This window comes from Rhinoderma darwinii, chromosome 1 (genome assembly GCF_050947455.1).
Source record: "Rhinoderma darwinii isolate aRhiDar2 chromosome 1, aRhiDar2.hap1, whole genome shotgun sequence".
In the NCBI taxonomy this organism is placed as follows: domain Eukaryota; kingdom Metazoa; phylum Chordata; class Amphibia; order Anura; family Rhinodermatidae; genus Rhinoderma; species Rhinoderma darwinii.
Genome location: NC_134687.1, coordinates 292,386,928 through 292,406,522, shown reverse-complemented (window position 1 = coordinate 292,406,522; position 19,595 = coordinate 292,386,928). Strand labels below are relative to the sequence as shown.

At 41.7% G+C, this 19,595-nt stretch overlaps 1 protein-coding gene across 4 annotated transcripts in view; it reads left to right on the top strand.

Annotated features, from left to right (window-relative positions):
• The window catches only part of C1H19orf44 (chromosome 1 C19orf44 homolog), a 47,590-nt gene that overhangs the window by 12,914 nt on the left and 15,081 nt on the right, over positions 1 to 19,595 (top strand). For 3 of the 4 annotated variants that reach the window (XM_075825341.1, XM_075825342.1, XM_075825340.1), the window contains exons 6-7: positions 8,692 to 8,762; positions 11,020 to 11,488. In XM_075825341.1, the coding sequence (XP_075681456.1) occupies positions 8,692 to 8,762; positions 11,020 to 11,488 (540 nt within the window). Of the gene's footprint in view, positions 1 to 8,691; positions 8,763 to 11,019; positions 11,489 to 17,339; positions 18,118 to 19,595 lie in introns of those variants that run through there. The other variant, XM_075825343.1, reaches the window with a different exon arrangement.

Sequence of the window (19,595 nt, the reverse complement as noted above, 5' to 3'; positions counted from 1 at the left end):
TTATATAGTGGGTAATTGGGTAGATTCATTTAATCCCTTCCCGACCACCCCACATACATTAACGAGCTGCAGAGCTGGTCCTTGTGCCTGCAGCCCGTTAATCTACATGTGCTCCTAACCGAGCACAGAGGCGCTCCCTGCAGCCCGGCGTCTCCCAGTACAGGCTGCTACTAGCAGCCTTAGTACTGGGGGAAGACATCGGGTCGGATCACAGCGGCGCAAACACCGTAAAACAAAAAACCTATATACATATGGTATCGCCGTAATCGCATCGACCCACAGAATAAATTAAATAGGTAATTTATAATGCACAGTGAACACTGTAAAAAAAAAAAAAGGAATAAAAAACAATAGAAGTTTTCACAGCATAATTACACTAAATTCAGCAAAAAAAAACAAACTATGGGATCAAAATGCTCACTATACCCCTAGATTCTTTTTAGGGCTGTAGTTTCCCAAATGTGATCACTTCTGGGGGGTGTCCCGCAGGGGCTTTGCAAATGCAACATGACACCCCAAAACCAATCCAGCAAACTTGAGCTCCAAAAGCCAAATAGCGCTCATTCCCTTCTGAGCCCTGCCGTGTGTCCAAACAGCTGTTTATTACCACATATGGGTTATTGGCATAATCAGGAGATATTGCTTTACAAATCTTAGGGTGCTTTTTCTCCTTTATTCCTTGTAAAAATTGGTCATTTCTAAGTTTTATTGGAAAAAGTGTCGATTTTCATTTTTACAGACGAATACAGCAAAAAAACCTGTGGGGTTAAAATGCTCACTATACCCCTTAATAAATTCCTTGAGGGGAATAAACCATAAATAATAAAAAGGAGGCCCCAAAATCCTCTAGGTGCTCCTTTGCTTCTGAGGCCGGTGCTTCAGTCCATTAGCACACTAGGGCCACATGTGGGATATTTCTAAAATCTGCAGAATCTGGGCAATAAATATTGCGTTTCACTGGTATAACATTTTGTGTTCCAGAAAAAAATGGATTAAAATGGATTTTCTGACAAAAAAAAAAGAAATTTGTAAATTTCCCCTCTACTTTGCTTTAATTCCTGTGAAACACCTAAAGGGTTAAGAAACTTTCTAAATGCTGTTTTGAATACTTTGAGGGGTGCAGTTTTTAAAATTGGGTGACTTATGGGCGTTTCTAATATATAAGGCCCTCAAAGCCACTTCAGAAGTGAACTTGTACCTATAAAAATAGGTTTTGGAAATTTTCTTGAAAATGTGAGAAATTGCTGCTAAAGTTCTAAGCCTTGTAACGGCTGCGTAAAAAAAACTACCACGAAAAAGAAGTGTCTGTCACTTCTTGAGCCGTTTTTCATTGACTAGAAAAACAGCTCCAAAATGGCTGTAAAAAACACGGCGAAAAACGCGAGTTTGCTTAAAAAACAGCTGAAAATCAGGAGCTGTTTTCCCTTGAAAACAGCTCCGTGTTTCAGACGTTTTTGAGTTTGCGTGTGAACATACCCTTAGACCTCTTCTCTACCAAGCACAACCTGAAGGTCAAGAAGTTCTTCTCTCTCAATCCTCGGGACAATCCTGTAGCAATAGATGCATTGGACCAATGTTATTGGAGGAAAGGCATAACATCTGTACTGAGACCATGTCTGCTTCCACGGATAATAAGAAAGATCAGGCCTCGATTGTTCTGATAGCCCAATTCTGGCCAAGACGTCCCTGACTCACTTGGCTGAGGAGAATGTCAATAGACCATCCATAGATCCTCCGAACCAAACCAGATCTCCTATCCCAGGGCCCAGTCATGCACCCTCAGGTTCACAGTCTACATCTAACCACTTGGAGATTGAGCGGGCTATTCTAAAAAAATAAGGGCCTATCTGATCCAGTAATTACCACCCTCTTGGCCAACAGAGAGTAACTGTCATGTCCATGGCCATGGGCAGTCAGGCTCACTTACCTCCTGACAGCCGCAGCCATGGGTCTGCGAGCGCTCGCCCCAGTCTCCTCAGGAGACGCCAGTGCTCACTTCCGCCGGCTGGGTCCCGTAAGGGTGCCCGCTCTTAAAGGGCCAGCGTGCCCGCTCTTAAAGGGCCAGCGCGCGCACCTGAAGTTAATGTCAAAATTAGCCCATGAGTACCCTGGACTATAAGAAGGGCTCAGCCTCTTCCTCCAATGCCTGAGCGTTGTTGTCGTACCCAAAGTTTGTCTAAGCAAATGGTCTCTTAGTGTTTCCCAGTTCCCAGTGTGCTCCGTTTCTTTACCTGTATCCCGTGCTATCCTTGTTAAGTGCCGTGCTGAGCTGAGTCGTGTTGTGCTATATACCACGCCTGTCCTGCTACACCACGCCTGCCGACGTCTGCCTGCTGTCTAGTCCCAGCCAAGCCTGTCTCGCTACTGTCTGAGCTGCCACAGGTACACTATATGAACTATAGACTGTGACCTGCATCTTGTTGGCCAGCTGCCATACCGTCTAGGTGGTACGGCCCAGTGGTTCCACGTACCCAACGTGACAGTAACATTCGACATGTATCTCAGAGTATGGAAGGCGTTTACTAGATTTGAAGGATCCTGTTGATAAACCAGATATTTCCATGTTTCTGGATTTCTTACATGCAGGGCTAGATAAAAATAAAGCCTAATACCTAAAAGGTGCAGGTCCCAGCCCTTAGTTCTTTCTATGATATCAAATTAGCAGATCAACTCTGAGTGAAGAGATTATTAGGTGCCTCTTTCAGACTAAGGCTACATTCAGATGAGCGTAGCTAACCTCGGACGTGAAAAACTGCAGTTTTTCACATCAGAGGTGCACCCGTGCGGGACTCGTTGTCACGTATCCCCCATAGACTAGAGTCTATGGAGGGATTCGTGAGACACAGGAAAATAGGACATCCTATTTTTTCACGGACCCTTCACACACTCCGTTGAAACAACGGTCGTGTGAACGGCCCCATTGAAATACATGAGTCCGTGTGTCGGCCGTTGTTTTAACAGCTGTCACACGGACGAGATACAGGGTTGTTAACGGCCATCACACGGATGAGATACACGCTCGTCTGAATGAGCCGTTAGGCCACAAGTTAGATCTATGGATTCCCCCTGGAATCTTAATATAGTGCTTTCTGCCATGACGGCCTCGCCATTTCAACCATTAGATTTCATCTCTATACTCTGTCTCTTAGGCATCATTTATACGAGCGTAATATACGCGCGTGCTTTTCACGCGTGTCGTACGCACCTATATTAGGCTATTGGGCAGTGCAGACAGTCCGTGAGTTTTGTGCAGCGTGCGTCCGCCGCGTAAAACTCACGACGTTCTATATTTCGCCATTTTTCGCGCATCACGCACCCATTGAAGTCAATGGGTGCGTGAAAACCACGCATGCCGCACGGAAGCACTTCCGTGCGAACTGCGTGGTTCGCACAACAGCTGTCAAACTCTGAATGTAAACAGAAAAGCACCACGTGCTTTTCTGTTTACAAACATCCAAACGGAGTGTCATAATGATGGCGGCTGCGAGATGACACACGCAACTTTTAAGTGCCTTTTTGCGCACGCAAAACGCAGCGTTTTTTGCGGGCGCAAAACGCACACGCTCGTGTAAATCAGGCCTTAAGATTACCTTTTTGCTGGCCATTACATCCAAACTTAGAACTGGTGAGCTGCAAGCACTTTCTGCCTTCCTTCCTTGCACTATGGTCCTTGAGGATAGTCGTAATGAAAACCCTGCCAGATTTTTTGCCTAAAGTAGTCTCCGACTTCAATAAGGATCAGGAGATTGTTCTTCCCTCTTTCTGTAAGAACCCCAGCGAAATGGAATTTCATTGTTTAGATGTGAGGCGAGGCCTTATCCAATACTTAGGTCACTAGTGCCTGGAGATCCTCTGAAAATCTATTTATACAACTACAGGGTCCTAATAGAGGAGGCACTGCTAATAAATCCACCATTGGCAGATTGATTAAACAGGCGATCTTCTTGGCTTACTCTAGTCGGGGTTTTTGTACCTCCTGACTTTTTTGGGGCACATTTCACCAGAGCAGTATCCACCTCCTGGGCCGAGAGCGCAAATGCATCTATGGACCATATCTGTAAAGCAGCTACTTGGTCTCTCCTCATACTTTTCTCAAACACTACCGTTTACAATTTCATTATATTTCTGACATGGCCTTTGGTAGCTGGCTGTAATTCGTTTTACCGGTAATCTGTTTTCCAGGAATGCATGACAGCACCCCCTGTTTCGCCCTTTTTTTAAATGTGGATTTCTATGTTATGAGTATAGAGATGTGTACACCTACGAATATACATCATAGTTGAAATATTGTGTGCTGCTACTAAATAATTTTTGTAAATTTTCAGGGTAATATATAAGTAAATATATACATACAGTCGTGGACAAAATTGTTGGTACATCAGTGATCGATCGCACCATCCGTCACTGTCTTGGCCAAAGTGGACTTAATGGAAGACGACTGAGGAGGAAACCACTGTTGAAAGCCAATCATAAAAAAGCGAGACTGGAATTTGCCAAAATTAATATTGACCAGCCACAAAGCTTCTGGTAGAATGTCCTCTGGACAGATGAGACAAAACTGGAGCTTTTTGGTAAGTCACATCAGCTCTATGTTCACATGTTCACAGGTGCAAAAATGAAGCATTTTTGATGTCACCCCACAAGTTCTCTATGGGATATAGGTCAGAGGATTGGGTTGGCCACTCTATTACCTTAATCCTGTTTATAACCAAGATGATGTTCGCTTACTGGTGTGTTTTGGGTCATTGTCGTGACTCAAAACACCCATTTCAAGGGCATTTCTTCTTCGGCATAGGGCAACCTGATCTCAAGTATTTTGATATATTTAAACTGATCCATGATCCTGTGCATGCGATAAATAGGCTCAACACCATGGTATGAGAAACATCCCCATATCATGATTTTTGCAGCACCATGCTTTACTGTCTTCACCGTGTACTGTGGCTTGAATTCAGTGCTCGGGAGTCGTCTGACGTACTGTCTGCGGCCACTAGACCCAAAAAGAACAATTTTGCTTTCATCAGTCCACATAATGTTGTGCTATTTCTCTTTGGACCAGTCAATGTGTTCCTTAGCAAATTTTTTCCTATTCTGGACATGTCTTTTTTTCAACAACGGGACTTTGCAGGGAGTTCTTGCTGGTAACTTGGCTTCACCTAATCGTCTTTTGATTGTAGCCGTACTCGCTGGTAACTTCAGATCTTCTTTAATCTTTCTGGAGGTGATCAATGGCTGAGCCTTTGCCATTTTGGCTATTCTTCGATCCATTCGAACAGTAGTTTCCAGCTTTTTTCATGTTTTGGTTGCCACTTCAAGACATTTGAGATCATTTTAGCTGAGCAGCCTATAATTTGCTGCACTTAATCAAAGTATGTTTTTCATCAGAACAATGTCTGGAGCGACGTGCGCGTGTGTGTGTGTGTGTGTGTGTGTTAAACTTTATCTAAATATTTAACTTGTTAAACTGATCATCCTGAGTTCTTGGGAGGCTGGGGGTGTGGAGAGGTGTGTCCACTTTTCTTCTCAGGTTTCCTGTCTATCGGATGGGAAGTCCTCTCCAGGGGTGCTGTCATGGGTTTGTGAAAAAACGGTAATAAGCCTGATCTGTTCATTACTTAGTTTGGCAATATTTTAAGTTTGGAATGCTAATCACACTTCGGTCAATCAATTTAGACTTAATGAAAATAAAAGATGCGGATGTTTGGATGCAGAAATCCTAATACCCTCTCATAGACACAGTCAAGCATTCTCCCTATAGTAATAAGGAGGAGGCTGTTAATCTTCGGCAGCTTGGCAGGGGGAGCCGGCAGCTCATGAATATGCCAGACTCCTTCCTCACAGTGTGATGCGTTTAAAATGTAAGTTCTCAAATTACATAACTACGTACAGGGGCGTCGCTAGCACCGAGCCTTCGGGGCACAAACCCCGGTTCTTTGACCCGGATCTCCGGTGACTGGCACATTCGTGTTGCAGTTGCGACCGCTGTGATCCGGTCGCAATTGTGGGTTTCCTGATTAAGGTAGCGAAACGCACGTTCGAGGCGTCTCCTCGGATTGGGAACAGTGTCATCTGTCATCATGTCTACCGCAGGACTTTGGTATTAAATATAAACTGATCTGATCTTGTTACCATTTATTCTGTAGTACACCTGTGGTTTACCTAGTGGGATCAGATTCTAGATTCCCTATCTCTGGTTGAACTACTTTTCATTATTGTTATGGGCCTTTTATAATTTATATAGGGTCATGGTGGAATTTCTCATCCGAGGCTTCTTTTAATTCTATGTTTTTATTAATTATATGTTATTGAGGGGGGGTTTTCCCAATATGGGATAATAAAGATTTATATCTTTCTATACTATTGGAATACTTTTGTATTTTTTTGGTTTAGGCATATATCTAACAGACAATATCACACACTGACCCTGTATCTAAGCCTTCCACGTTCGACTTACAGTATAAGATTACTGTTTGCTGGGGTCCTGTATCTAAGCATGCCTTGTGGTAGGCATAGATACAGGGTCTAACAGACAGTAGAACACATGGACACTGTTTCTAAGCCTACTACATGGTATTCTTATATACATGGTCCATGTCTGAGCCTGTCTGATGGACCCTGTATCTAAGCTTACCACATGTGTGTTTTTTTTCTTATGTTTTTTTTACAGGTTCAGTCGTTGGACTATGTTGGATTCGAGGACTGCTTTTTGTTTTATTTTCAATAAAATGGTTAAGGAGGGTTGTGTGGGGGGGGTTTATTTCAATAAAATATTTTACCTATGTCTTTGTATTTTCTTTTAAGCTTTATTACTACCGCTTTAGTTTAGCTGCTTGCTGATTGAGAGCGTTCATTACTAAGGCGGAGCTTAGTGTTAGCTGGTGCAGAGGCTAACACTAACCCCCATTATTACCCTGGTATCCACCGCCACCAGGGGAACTGGGACGAGCCAGGTACGATCCAGTACCTGACCATATGTAGTGACGGTCGAGCACTGGGCTGGACGCAGACTGGTATTATTAAGCTGGGAAAGGCCAAAAACAGTGGCCCTTCCCACTCTGTAATGCTAGGCTGCTGCTATGTGGTATCTGGCTGGCTATGAAAATTGGGAGGGACCCCACATTTTTTTAAATTTATTTTTTAAATAAATTATTGGGAAAAAAAAAAGACATGGCCCCCCCCCATTTTTCATAACCAGCCAGATACAACACAGCAGCAGCCTAGCATTACCAGGGTGGGAAGGGCCACTGTTTTTAGCCTTTCCCAGCCTAATAACACTAGACTGCGGCCACCCCAGTGCCCAACCGTCACTACAGATGGTCGAGTACTGGATCGTACTCTGCTCTTCCCGGCACCCCTGGTGGTGGTGGGTACCGGGGTAATAATGTGGTTAGTGTTAGCCTCTGCACTGGCTAACACTAGGCCCCGCCTTAGTAATGGACGCTGTCAATCAGCCAGCGGCCATTTATAAGGCAGTAGTAATAAAGTTTAAAAAATATATTTTATTGAAATAAAAAAAACTCCACATTAACTATTTTATTGAGAATAAAAAAAGCCGTCATCAAAGTAGTCCTCGAATCCGACGTAGTCCAATGACTCTAAAAAAAAAAACACAAACGCACCAAAAAAATTAGTAATACATAAAAAAGCAAAACCGTTATTATTCGTACGTTTCCTGGGTCCAGCGATGGAGCTGCAATGTCAACGAGCTGGGCCCTATATCTAAGCCGATTAACGTGTGATACTCTCTGCTGAGACAATGCATCCAATTCTATCCAGTGGTGTAGCTATAGGAGCCTTAGTCTTATAGATATGGTGTGGGGGGGGGGGGGGGGGGTAAATATATGTCTCGGGGCTTGTGCCCCTGATCTTTTAAGACCCTAGCAACGACCCTGACTACGTATCACACATAAGTAACAGACTGCTGAAATCAGTGTGTCTCATTACTTACTGTTGCCCTTAGAGAGGAACCCATTACTGACGTGACATGGAGTCGTGTTGGCAGGCCATATTTTCTCCCAAGCACTCCAGGTGGCTGTGTTGGTGGCAGCAGAATTAAATAGTTTGGGTGGCTGCAAGTGTTGCAAGTAACTAGGATACAGTATTAGGCGGCAAGCTTCTCTCCCCTTTTTCCTATTAGTAGCAGGGTGTGCACAGCCAACATCTGCGTTTAAGATGGGGGCCCGGCAGCTAAGGCGGCAGATGCGCATACTATGTGCCACTTGTATGCTAGGTAATAAAGCCTTAGATTTTTATTTATTTTTTTCTTAAATGCCCACAATCAGAAGCCCTGCAGTGTAAGAGATCTACCACAGCCCAAAAACAAGGGAAACTGAGAGAGCGCTTCATTGCTCTCTCCAAAAGCTCATGTTTTGCCAGGAGAATGATCGGAAGGATTGGAGTCGTACTTGTTTTAACTCATTGATATAATTTAAATTTTAGAGCAGAAGTCCCTACTTTACGTTTGCTTTTATTGTCATTTTTCTTGATTCCACTATATAAAGAGAACGTGTATGTGTGTGTAAGTATATATATATATATGTGTGTGTGTGTATGTGTGTGTATATATATATATATATATAATATTTTTTTATTTTAAAAAAATATTTTTGGCACGTTCTAAATCGAATCCGTTGTGTTTGCTGTATTGTTGGAAGCCAAAGCTTATATTATTCTGCATACTCTTCCTTCTAGACTTTAAACTGAATATCCTAAGTTTGGATGAACTGGTACTCCCTGTAGACACAGAAGAGCCTAAAGTAAAGGTAGGAAGTTCCTTTATAAGCTATTCTTGTTGAATGGACTAGTGTTAAAGAAGCACTCCCAGCAATTTTTTTTTCTCCCTATATAGTGCAGCATGGGCTATCGCTAAAGAATGTGGAGGTTCTTGTGCATACCTGGTTTAGTTGATGTGCCACTTGTGTGTTGTCTGCAATTTTGGCTGCGTCTTCTCCTCTGATATGGTTTCCCTAATGCAGCCTACATTTCCTATTATGCCTCTGGCTTTGCATAGGGGGCGAAGTCTCATCACACTGCACTTGTAAAGAATCTTCAAACAAGTCCTAGTTCGCAGTCCTATTTGCGACACAGCCTGAGTTAGAGCAGTTAGTAGCAAGAAAGCAACAGATGCGTCCTTGGCAGGGAAGGAGTTAAGGGAGCACGTTATTTTAGTTAGATGTGTGGCCTATAATTTGATTCAGATCAAGGAGGAGGATGAGTGGAAAACTACCTTCAGTACCCTGGATGGGCACTATGAATACTTTGTGTTATCATTCGGCCTCTGCAAGGCCCCTGCTGTTTTCCAAATGTTCGTAAATGACATCTTTGGGGATGTTCTCAATTGATACATCCTTGTCTAAATAGACCTCTAAATCTACTAAAAAGATGTCAGAACTCATTATGCTCATGTCCTTTCTGTATTACTTTGGCTCCGACAGAATTCTCTCTATGACAAGTTGAAGAACTATCTGTGGGAAATTTCAGACCTTCCATCCCTAGGCTATATCTTCTCCTCTGAGGGCCTTCATATGGATCCACTCAAGGCTTTGATATTCAAAAGTGGCCTCAAGGCTCTCCAAAGATTTATGGGTTTCTCAAACTACTATCCTCAATTCATTCAAAATTTCTCTCAAGTAGTCTTTCCACTCACTGCCCTAAGCTGAAAGTAGGCTAACACCTGGGAATGGCCAGCTTCTGCAGTTCAAGCCTTCTGCAATTTTGAGACCTGTTTCTGTTCCAAATAAGCTGTTCTTCTTGGAAGTCGATGCTTCCTCATTTAGAAATGGAGCAGTTCTCTTGCAGCAGTCCGAGGATAAGAAACACATTACATCTCTAAAACGTTATCTTCTGCCAAGAAAAACGATTGCATTGGAGACCGAGAATTGCTGGCAGTAACACTTACCCTCGATGAATGGCGACATCTATTGAAGGGTGCAAAATTTCCCGTCTATCTTCATTGACCAAAAAAATTTGGGGTTCTAAGGGAAGAAAGTGATAGGGTACAGAAGTTGTGTGTCACTAATCTAACACTGCAGAGTCTTGGTGTAGAACTATGTAATGCAGCTTCAGCCTGTCTCCTGCTAGTGATAGATTTCTCCATGTCAGCTCTTATACGGAGGAGATGGGAGAGCAGTGGGAAGCAGCCTCTCACAGAAATACACTGAAGGTTCTGCACACATCACTCAGCATAGACCATGAGAGTCCAGGGAGTTTTTATACTGCCGTTAATCATTATATGGACTCGCCTATTATATTACTGCACTCCTGGTCCCTTAGATAGGTGAGAAATTATATCTTCAGGAGCACTCTATGCATGGAGAGACATACAGAGGTACAAGGAGGGTGGAGCTTGGTGGGGAGGTCTGACCGCTACCAGGAGTGAAGATGTAATCCTGTAGTTCACAGTATTTCACACACAAAAGAAGTGGTCTATATCAGTAGTCCGACTGGGGATCACATTACATGATACAGTTGCCCATAATGAGAGGGTTCAAAATACATTCATGCAACTGAGCTAGGTAAAATCAAATGACTAATATTGCTGTGAGTTAGATATGTAAAAAACAAAACCACAGTGGTTCGTTGAATGCTCTCACCTTTTTTTATTTTTTTATGTGATATATCGATGTGATCAATATTAGGTGGATCTTGTATGTTAGAGGTACACAGGACCCGCTCTAACCGAGCAGTCAGTTGAGCTGAACAGACGGAATCGTCTGAGAGAGAATGATACAGTTTCTATGTATATAGGGTGCATAGAAGCTGTATCGTAAAAAGTAAAAAAAATTATACTAAAAGTAAATTTAAAAAGTGCCTAAAATCTCAAAACACTGATTTAATTTAAAAAAAATAATTCAAAGGTGTACATAGCCTTTAGGTTCTTATAACGTAAGCGAAATAGTTTTGTGATTTTTATTAGCCGGAACTACAGAATTAATGACTTGAACTGAGCGATATGATTAAACTGTGTAATGAAAATTGTTGTATAACCTATAAAATGTTCTGGCCTTTTCTTCATCGCAGATTAGTAAAAAGCTGAAGGATCTCTCCTCTGGTCAAGAGCAAGGACACTCTCCTAGAATGGATGCAAAGTCATTCAGAAGACAGTCCATCTCCGAGGAGGAATCTGTTCTAGAAGCACACACCGAGACCAGCAAAGATTCAGAAATTTTAACACATCGACACAAAGAAGACTCTAGATTTTCAGAGCATTACATTCCAGAAGCCTCAGATATATCCACCATTCATTCTGGTTATTCAGAGGATTTTGAAGAATCCATGCATACCGCTACAGAACATAGTTTAAAATCTGATTCATATTCGTACTCTAGATCCATATCGCCAAAAAATTCCATCCTTTCCTCAAATCATTCCTACACTCCAAACAAAGCAAGAGCGTGGAAAAAAAAGGCTGTGAAAATACAGAGAGTCACCGTAAAGGAAATTGCTGTGCAGACCAGTGATGCTGGATTCACTTATCATTGGCCACATGGTAAGTATTCTTTCATAGTGATGTACAGTTTAATTTGGTTTCCAAGTTTTATCTCAATAAGGCTTAATCAATCTTAATGTACTTTGTGTTTCTAGATATTGGTTTACAGTCAGTGAATTAGAACACAGGCTGCAAACCCCTACATACCTAGTCCTACTCTCAGCTGAGAAGTGGATACAATTGTACCCAGTCCAGATAATGCTCTGTGAGCTAAAGAGCCTGGACTGCAGACTAATACACTGTAGCAAACTAGCAGAGAGATTTTTGCAGTTGCTGATGTATTTAGCTCAGAGAGCATTGCCTAGACAGGGTAAAATTGTAACCTGTGAGAGCAGGACTAGCTATGTATAGTTTGCAGCCAGTAAATGTAAATAAGCGTGCTCTCGTTCACTGACCGCAAACACATACCTTGAAAATACAGTTTTGAACTGTCACTGTGTTAAGTGACACGGTGACCGCATCTTGATTGCAACTGTCCACAGACGGCTGCCGGGCAGGACTCCCTGGCACAGGACCAATCGGAATGGTCCTGTCAAACTTTTTTTTTTTCTGATACCCTCTGTAATTTATTGGTCAAGCAAACCAACCTATGAGCAGATCAGTTAATCTTCCAGAACCCCGACTCGTTTTATGCAAGAAACCAAATATTGGATCTCCAGAAATGCAGTGGAATTGGGAAAAGTTTTGGGACCTATTTTTAAGCTTTGGTCTCGTCAAAAAGCCAAGTATTCGAGACTATTGGTCCCCTGCTATTTTATATAACACCCCTGTTTACCGCACAATAATGAGCAGGATGCGATACTTAACCCCTTAAGGACGCAGCCTAGTTTGGGCCTTTAAGGCTCAGAGCCCATTTTTCAAATCCGACATATTTCACTTTATGTGGTAATAACATCGGAATGCTTAAACCTATCCAAGCGATTGTGATTGAGATTGTTTTCTCGTGACACATTGGGCTTTATGTTAGTGGTAAAATTTGGACGATATATTGAGGGTTTATTGGTGATAAATTGCAAAATTTAGAGAAAATTTATAAAAAATAGAATTTTTCAGAATTTAAATGCATCTGCTTGTAAAACAGATGGTTATACCACCCAAAATAGTTACTAGTTCACATTTCCCATATGTCTACTTTAGTTTGGCATAATTTTTTGAAAATTCTTTTATTTTTCATGGCCGTTACAAGGCTTAGAACATAAACCGCAATTTCTCATATTTTTAAGAAAATTTCAAAAGCCTACATCTTATTGGGAAAAAAAATAAATTTTTCCTTTTCACAGCCCAATTCTAATAAAATCTATGAAATGCCTGTGGGGTTAAAATGCTCACTATACCTCCTATATGAATTCCTTGTGGGGTGTAGTTTAAATTTACATTTAAATTTAGTAAAATGCTAATTCTTGCATATTTTCTCAATTTTGGTGTTTTTCACAAATAAGGAAAGAATTTATTGACCAAATTTTACCCCAGACATAAAGTAAAATGTGTCATGAGTAAACAATCTCAGAATCGCTTGGATTGAGGAAAGAGTTCCAAAGTTATTACCACATAAATTGACACGACAAATTTTAAAAATGGGCCTCTGTCAGAAAGTCCAAAAGTGGCTGCGGTAGGAAGGGGTTAAAGGGATTTTCCCACGATCACGAGAAAGGGCTTACCTTGCCATTTCTGTGAGCCCCAAATTAAAGGAGCGATACTGCGCATGGCCGTTGCTCCATTCATTTCTATGGGGCTGCCGACACTATCTTCGGGAGCTTTAGGGAAATGAATGCAGCAGTGGCGAGAGAATGCGCAGTACCGCTCCCAAATATTTAATCACCTATCCTGTGGATAGGTGATAAATATTGATTATGGTAAAACCCCTTAAATATGTACAGTTAGGTCCAGAATTATTTGGACAGTGACAAGTTTTGGCATTTTAGCTGTTTACCAAAACATATTGATATACAGGGTGGGCCATTTATATGGATACACCTAAATAAAATGGGAATGGTTGGTGATATTAACTTCCTGTTTGTGGCACATTAGTATATGGGAGGGGGGAAACTTTTCAAGCTGGGTGTTGACCATGGCGGCCCTTTTGAAGTCGGACATTTTGTATCCAACTTTAGTTTTTTCAATGGGAAGAGGGTCAGGTGACACATCAAACTTATTGAGAATTTCACAAGAAAAACAATGGTGTGCTTGGTTTTAACGTTACTTTATTCTTTCATGAGTTATTTACAAGTTTCTGACCACTTATAAAATGTGTTCAAAGTGCTGCCCATTGTGTTGGATTGTTAATGCAACCCTCTTCTCCCACTCTTCACACACTGATAGCAACATCGCAGAAGAAATGCCTCCCGATCTGACCCCCTTAGAGTTTTATCTTTGGGGTCATCTGAAGGCAATTGTCTATGCTGTGAAGATACGAGATGTGCAGCAACTGAAACTACGGATACTGGAAGCCTGTGCTAGCATTTCTTCTGCGGTGTTGCTATCAGTGTGTGAAGAGTGGGAGAAGAGGGTTGCATTGACAATCCAACACAATGGGCAGCACTTTGAACACATTTTATAAGTGGCCAGAAACTTGTAAATAACTCATGAAAGAATAAAGTAACGTTAAAACCAAGCACACCATTGTTTTTCTTGTGAAATTCTCGATAAATTTGATGTGTCACATGACCCTCTTCCCATTGAAAAAACTAAAGTTGGATACAAAATGACCGACTTCAAAATGGCCACCATGGTCAACACCCAGCTTGAAAAGTTTCCCCCCTCCCTTATACTAATGTGCCACAAACAGGAAGTTAATATCACCAACCATTCCCATTTTATTTAGGTGTATCCATATAAATGGCCCACCCTGTATATTAAATATACACACTTATAACCAATATGGGCTTAAAGTGCAGACTCTCCGCTTTAATTTGAGGGTATCCACGTCCTAATTTTGAGGAAGGGTTTAGGAATTACAGGTCTTTACTATGTAGCTGCCTCTTTTTCAAGGGACCAAAGGTAATTGGACAATTATCTCAAAAGCTATTTAATAGGCTGCATGGGCTATTCCCTCGTTAATCCATCCTCCATTAAGCAGGTAAAAGATCTGAAGTTGATTCCAGGTGTGGCATTCGCATTTGGAAGCTGTTACTGTGAACCCACAACATGAGGTCAAAGGAGCTCTCAATGCAAGTGAAACAGACCATCGTTAGGCTGAAAAAAAAATGGAGAGATAGCACAAATGTTAGGAGTGGCCAAATCAACAGTTTGGTACATTCTTGAAAAAAAAAAAAAAAAGAGCGCACTGGTGATCTCGTGAAAAAGCCTGGACATCCACGGAAGATAACAGTGGTGGATGATAGCAGAATCCTTTCCATGAAGTAAAAAGAAAGACTGCAGCACTCAGATATCCAAAAAGTGTAGATTTCTTCACCAAGCATAAAAAACTGCAACGTTTCAACCCCTATTAGGTCTTTGTCAAGCATAGTGATAATCAATTAGTGCACACTTTATATACCACAAGTGGTGTGACATCACTTCCTGTACGTCCATAACAAAAATAACATTAATAAATCCTCATAAATACATTGTTACATAGTTAAAAAAGCCCCCACAACATCAGACTTGAATACAGTGGAAATACCATTATAGATCGCCAGTGCAGTACCTGTATACCAGTCTCAAGGGACATATCTTATCTCGTATGTGTCCGTAGTTCTCAACGCGCATGTCAGGAAGTGCTAGTTTCTTTAGTGTCCGGCGGCTGCCGTTACCATGGAAGCGCATCGCGGTCTCACTCTGGACCGCGCATGCGCATGGGGTCGGGCTACAATCTCGAAACCCAATCCACAGAGAACTATCGAAACAAGCGGACGTTCACACATTACTTAAGAATCCCAAAAGAAGTAATGCTCTGCGTGTCTCATCTTCAAATGTGATATTGATACAAATCCCTAACATTGGGAAAAACAATGTAATCTCATTCACAGTTTTACATGATTATCAAATAACGGATTTAACAATGAAATCATCTAATGCCCATAATTTTATGATGAGACAGGCAGAGGATCTCAATGCGAGCAGCATTCCCAGAGACTGATCAGGTTCCTTCAGTGGCTTTCCTCACCAAAATTTTTTTTTTCCAAGCAGCGATTCCAACGACAACTCCCCATACAGTGTAAATAACCTAAAAAAGAAACAATATAACATTAAAAAATACATCCAATGATATAGTAGTCACTCGGCTAAATTGCCAGGCACTCTATCACAACCTTATTACCAATGACGATGTGGCCAGGATCCTGCCCGCAGACACATTCCTAACAGATACCCCTGGTCCTGAACTCCCTATTGAGCCCCTTAGGCTCAAGGGTATCCAATTCGTAAATCCATTTAAGTTCTAGTTTTTTGAGGATCTTTTCCCTATCTCCTCCTCCTCCTCAAGGGGGGAACCCCATCAATAATTCTAAACCGCAACTGTGAAATATTGTGGCCGAACTTAATAAAATGTTCAGGGATTGGCAAATCAACTTTTCTACTCCTAATGGTATATTTATGTTGGTTAATGCACGTTCTGCACTCCTGCGTGGTAAGTTTGTGTACCCATCCAGCTTCTTACAATTTGTGGGGGGCTGGATGAGGTACATAGACGATATTTTCTTTGTGTGGTATAAAAGTGAACGAGAGCTATTGAAATTTCAAGAAGAAATTAATAGCCATTTCCCTGAACTTCAATTTACTCTGGTATACTCACAGGAGAGTATACAATTTCTGGATACGACAGTTATAAAGAAAGATAATTGCCTAGTTACAGATTTATACGTCAAACCCACTGACTGCAACAATTTGTTGCATTTTAGTAGTTGTCATCCCTGGGGAACAGTGGAGTCCCTTCCATTCAGTCAGCTCCTCAGGGTCAAAAGAATTGTTTGAGGAGAATTCTGTAGAGGATAGACTTGGGAATATGTGCAATAAATTCCTAAGACGAGGTTACCCTAGATCTGTCCTAGAAAGAGCAAGCAGTAAGGTTAGAAATCACAAATGTAGTGATCTGCTGGTCAAAAACTCTAATAAGAAGATTCTTAGGAGAATCCCATTTGTATCGACATATTCTCCCACTAGTAGAAAAATCTCTAAGATTCTAAGGGACTATTGGCCTACCCTTAGTGATACTTTTCTTAAGAACATTGAATTCCAAGATCCCCCGATTATGTCTTATCGGAGACCCCCTAACCTGAGGGACCGCTTGGTGCGTGCAGATATTGGTTCTCTAACCAAAACTAAGTCTCAAAAAAAGGGATGTTTTCCCTGCCTTGGATGTTGCAACTGCAACAGTATGATGTGAGGAAATACCATGGTACATCCAAGGACAGGAAAAATGTATGGGATTAAACAGTCTTTTACATGTCTCTCTCTAAATTCATTGTATATGTCATTCAATGTCCATGCAGACTTTTATATGTGGGAGAAACCACGCAGGAGTGCAGAACGCGCATTAACCAACATAAATATACCATTAGGAGTAAAAAGGTTGATTTGCCAATCCCTGAACATTTTATTAAGTTCGGCCACAATATTTCACAGTTGCGGTTTAGAATTATTGATGGGGTTCCCCCCTTGAGGAGAGGAGGAGATAGGGAAAAGATCCTCAAAAAACTAGAACTTAAATGGATTTACGAATTGGATACCCTTGAGCCTAAGGGGCTCAATAGGGAGTTCAGGACCACGGGTATCTGTTAGGAATGTGTCTGTGGGCAGGATCCTGGCCACATCGTCATTGTTAATAAGGTTGTGATAGAGTGCCTGGCAATTTAGCCGAGTGACTACTATATCATTGGATGTATTTTTTAATGTTCCATTGTTCCTCTTTTAGGTTATTTACACTGTATGAGGAGTTGTCGTTGGAATCGCTGCATGGAAAAAAATTTTTTTTGCTGAGGAAAGCCACTGAAGGAACCTGAACAGTCTCTGGGAATGCTGCTCGCATTGAGATCCTCTGCCTGTCTCATCATAAAATTATCGGCATTAGATGGTTTCATTGTTAAATCCGTTATTTGATAATCATGTAAAACTGTGAATGAGATTACATTGTTTTTCCCAATGTTAGGGATTTGTATCAATATCACATTTGAAGATGAGACACGCAGAGCATTACTTCTTTTGGGATTCTTAAGTAATGTGTGAATGTCCGCTTGTTTTGATCTCTGTGGATTGGGTTTCGAGATTGTAGCCCGACCCCATGCGCATGCGCGGTCCAGAGTGAGACCGCGATGCGCTTCCATGGTAACGGCAGATGCCGGAAACTAATGAAACTAGCACTTCCTGACATGCGCGTTGAGAACTACGGACGCATATGAGATAAGATATGTCCCTTGAGACTGGTATACAGGTACTGCACTGGCGATCTATAATGGTATTTCCACTGTATTCAAGTCTGATGTTGTGGGGGCTTTTTTTTAAACTATGTAACAATATATTTATGAGGATTTATTTAATGTTATTTTTGTTGTGGACGTACAGGAAGTGATGTCACACCACATGTGGTATATAAAGTGTGCACTAATTGATTATGACTATGCTTGACAAAGACCTAATAGGGGTTGAAATGTTGCAGTTTTTTATGCTTGGTGAATAAATCTACACTCTTTGGATATCTGAGTGCTGCAGTCTTTCTTTTTACTTCTCTGTATCAGTTGTCCCGTTGGACCTGGGACATTCATACTGCTTGCACCATCCCTGGCTGGGATTATCTACCTTGTTCTCCTCTGGAGGAATTCTTTTGGTCGTGCTGCTGATTTCTTCTACATAGAATCCTTTCCATGGTGAAGAAAAACCCCTTCACAACATCTACCTAAGTGAAGAGCACTCTCCTGGAAGTAGGTGTATCAGTATCTAAGTCTACCATAAAGAGAAGACTTCATGAGAGCGAATACAGAGGGGTCTCAAAAATAGAAAGGCCAGATTAGACTTTGCCAAACAACATCTAAGAAGCCAGCCCAGTTCTGGAACAGCATTCTTTGGATAGATGAAACTAAGATCAACCTGTACTAGAATGATGGGAGGAAGAAAGTATGGAGAAGGCTTGGAACGGCTCATGATCCAAAGCACCCCACATCCTCTGTAGAACATGGTGGAGGCAGTGTGATGGCATGGGCATGCATGGCTGCCAAAGACACTGGGTCACTGGTGTTTATTGATGATGTGACTGAAGACGGAAGCAGCCGGATGAATTCTGAAGTGTTCAGGGATATACTTTCTGCTCAGATTCAACCAAATGCAGCAAGGTTGATTGGACGTCGCTTCACATTACAGCTGGACAATGACCCAAAACATACTGCAAAAGCAACCCAGGAGTTTAAGGCAAAAAAATGGAATATTCTGCAATGGCCAAGTCAATCACCAGATCTCAACCCGATCGAGCTGCATTTCACTTGCTTAAGACAAAACTTATGGAAGAAAGACCCACAAACAAGCAACAACTGAGGACAGCTGCAGTAAAGGCCTGGCAAAGCATAACAAAGGAGGAAACCCAGCGTTTGGTGATGTCCATGGGTTCCAGACTTCAGGCAGTCATTGCCTGCAAGGGATTCTCTACAAAGTATTAAAAAAACATTTTATTTATGGTAATGTTAATTTGTCCAATTACTTTTGAGCCCCTGAAATGAGGAGGCTGTGTAGAAAAATGGTTGCAATTCCTAAACGTTTCACACGATATTTTTGTTCAATACCTTGAATTAAACCTGAAAGTCTACACTTCAATTGCATCTCAGTTGTTTCATTTCAAATCCAATGTGGTGGCATGCAGAGCCCAAATCCTGAAGATTGTGTCACTGTCCAAATAATTCTGGACCGAACTGTATAGTGTTATCTACCATTTTGGCTACCTAGGAATCTATAGAGCTGCAGTGAAGCTGTTGGCACTCCCATTCCCCACTGCAGAAAAATTAAATAATCCTCTCGGACAAAGAATTACAATCTACTGCCTGGGGTCCCTAACCGTATGCAGCCCACGATGCCTCTTTATATGGCCCGCATTAGGAAATTCAGTTGTAATGCACAATGTGTTGGTCCTGACAGACTGGCAGCAAATCGGACAAAAAAATCTTTAATATAGCAACACCGGCAGCAT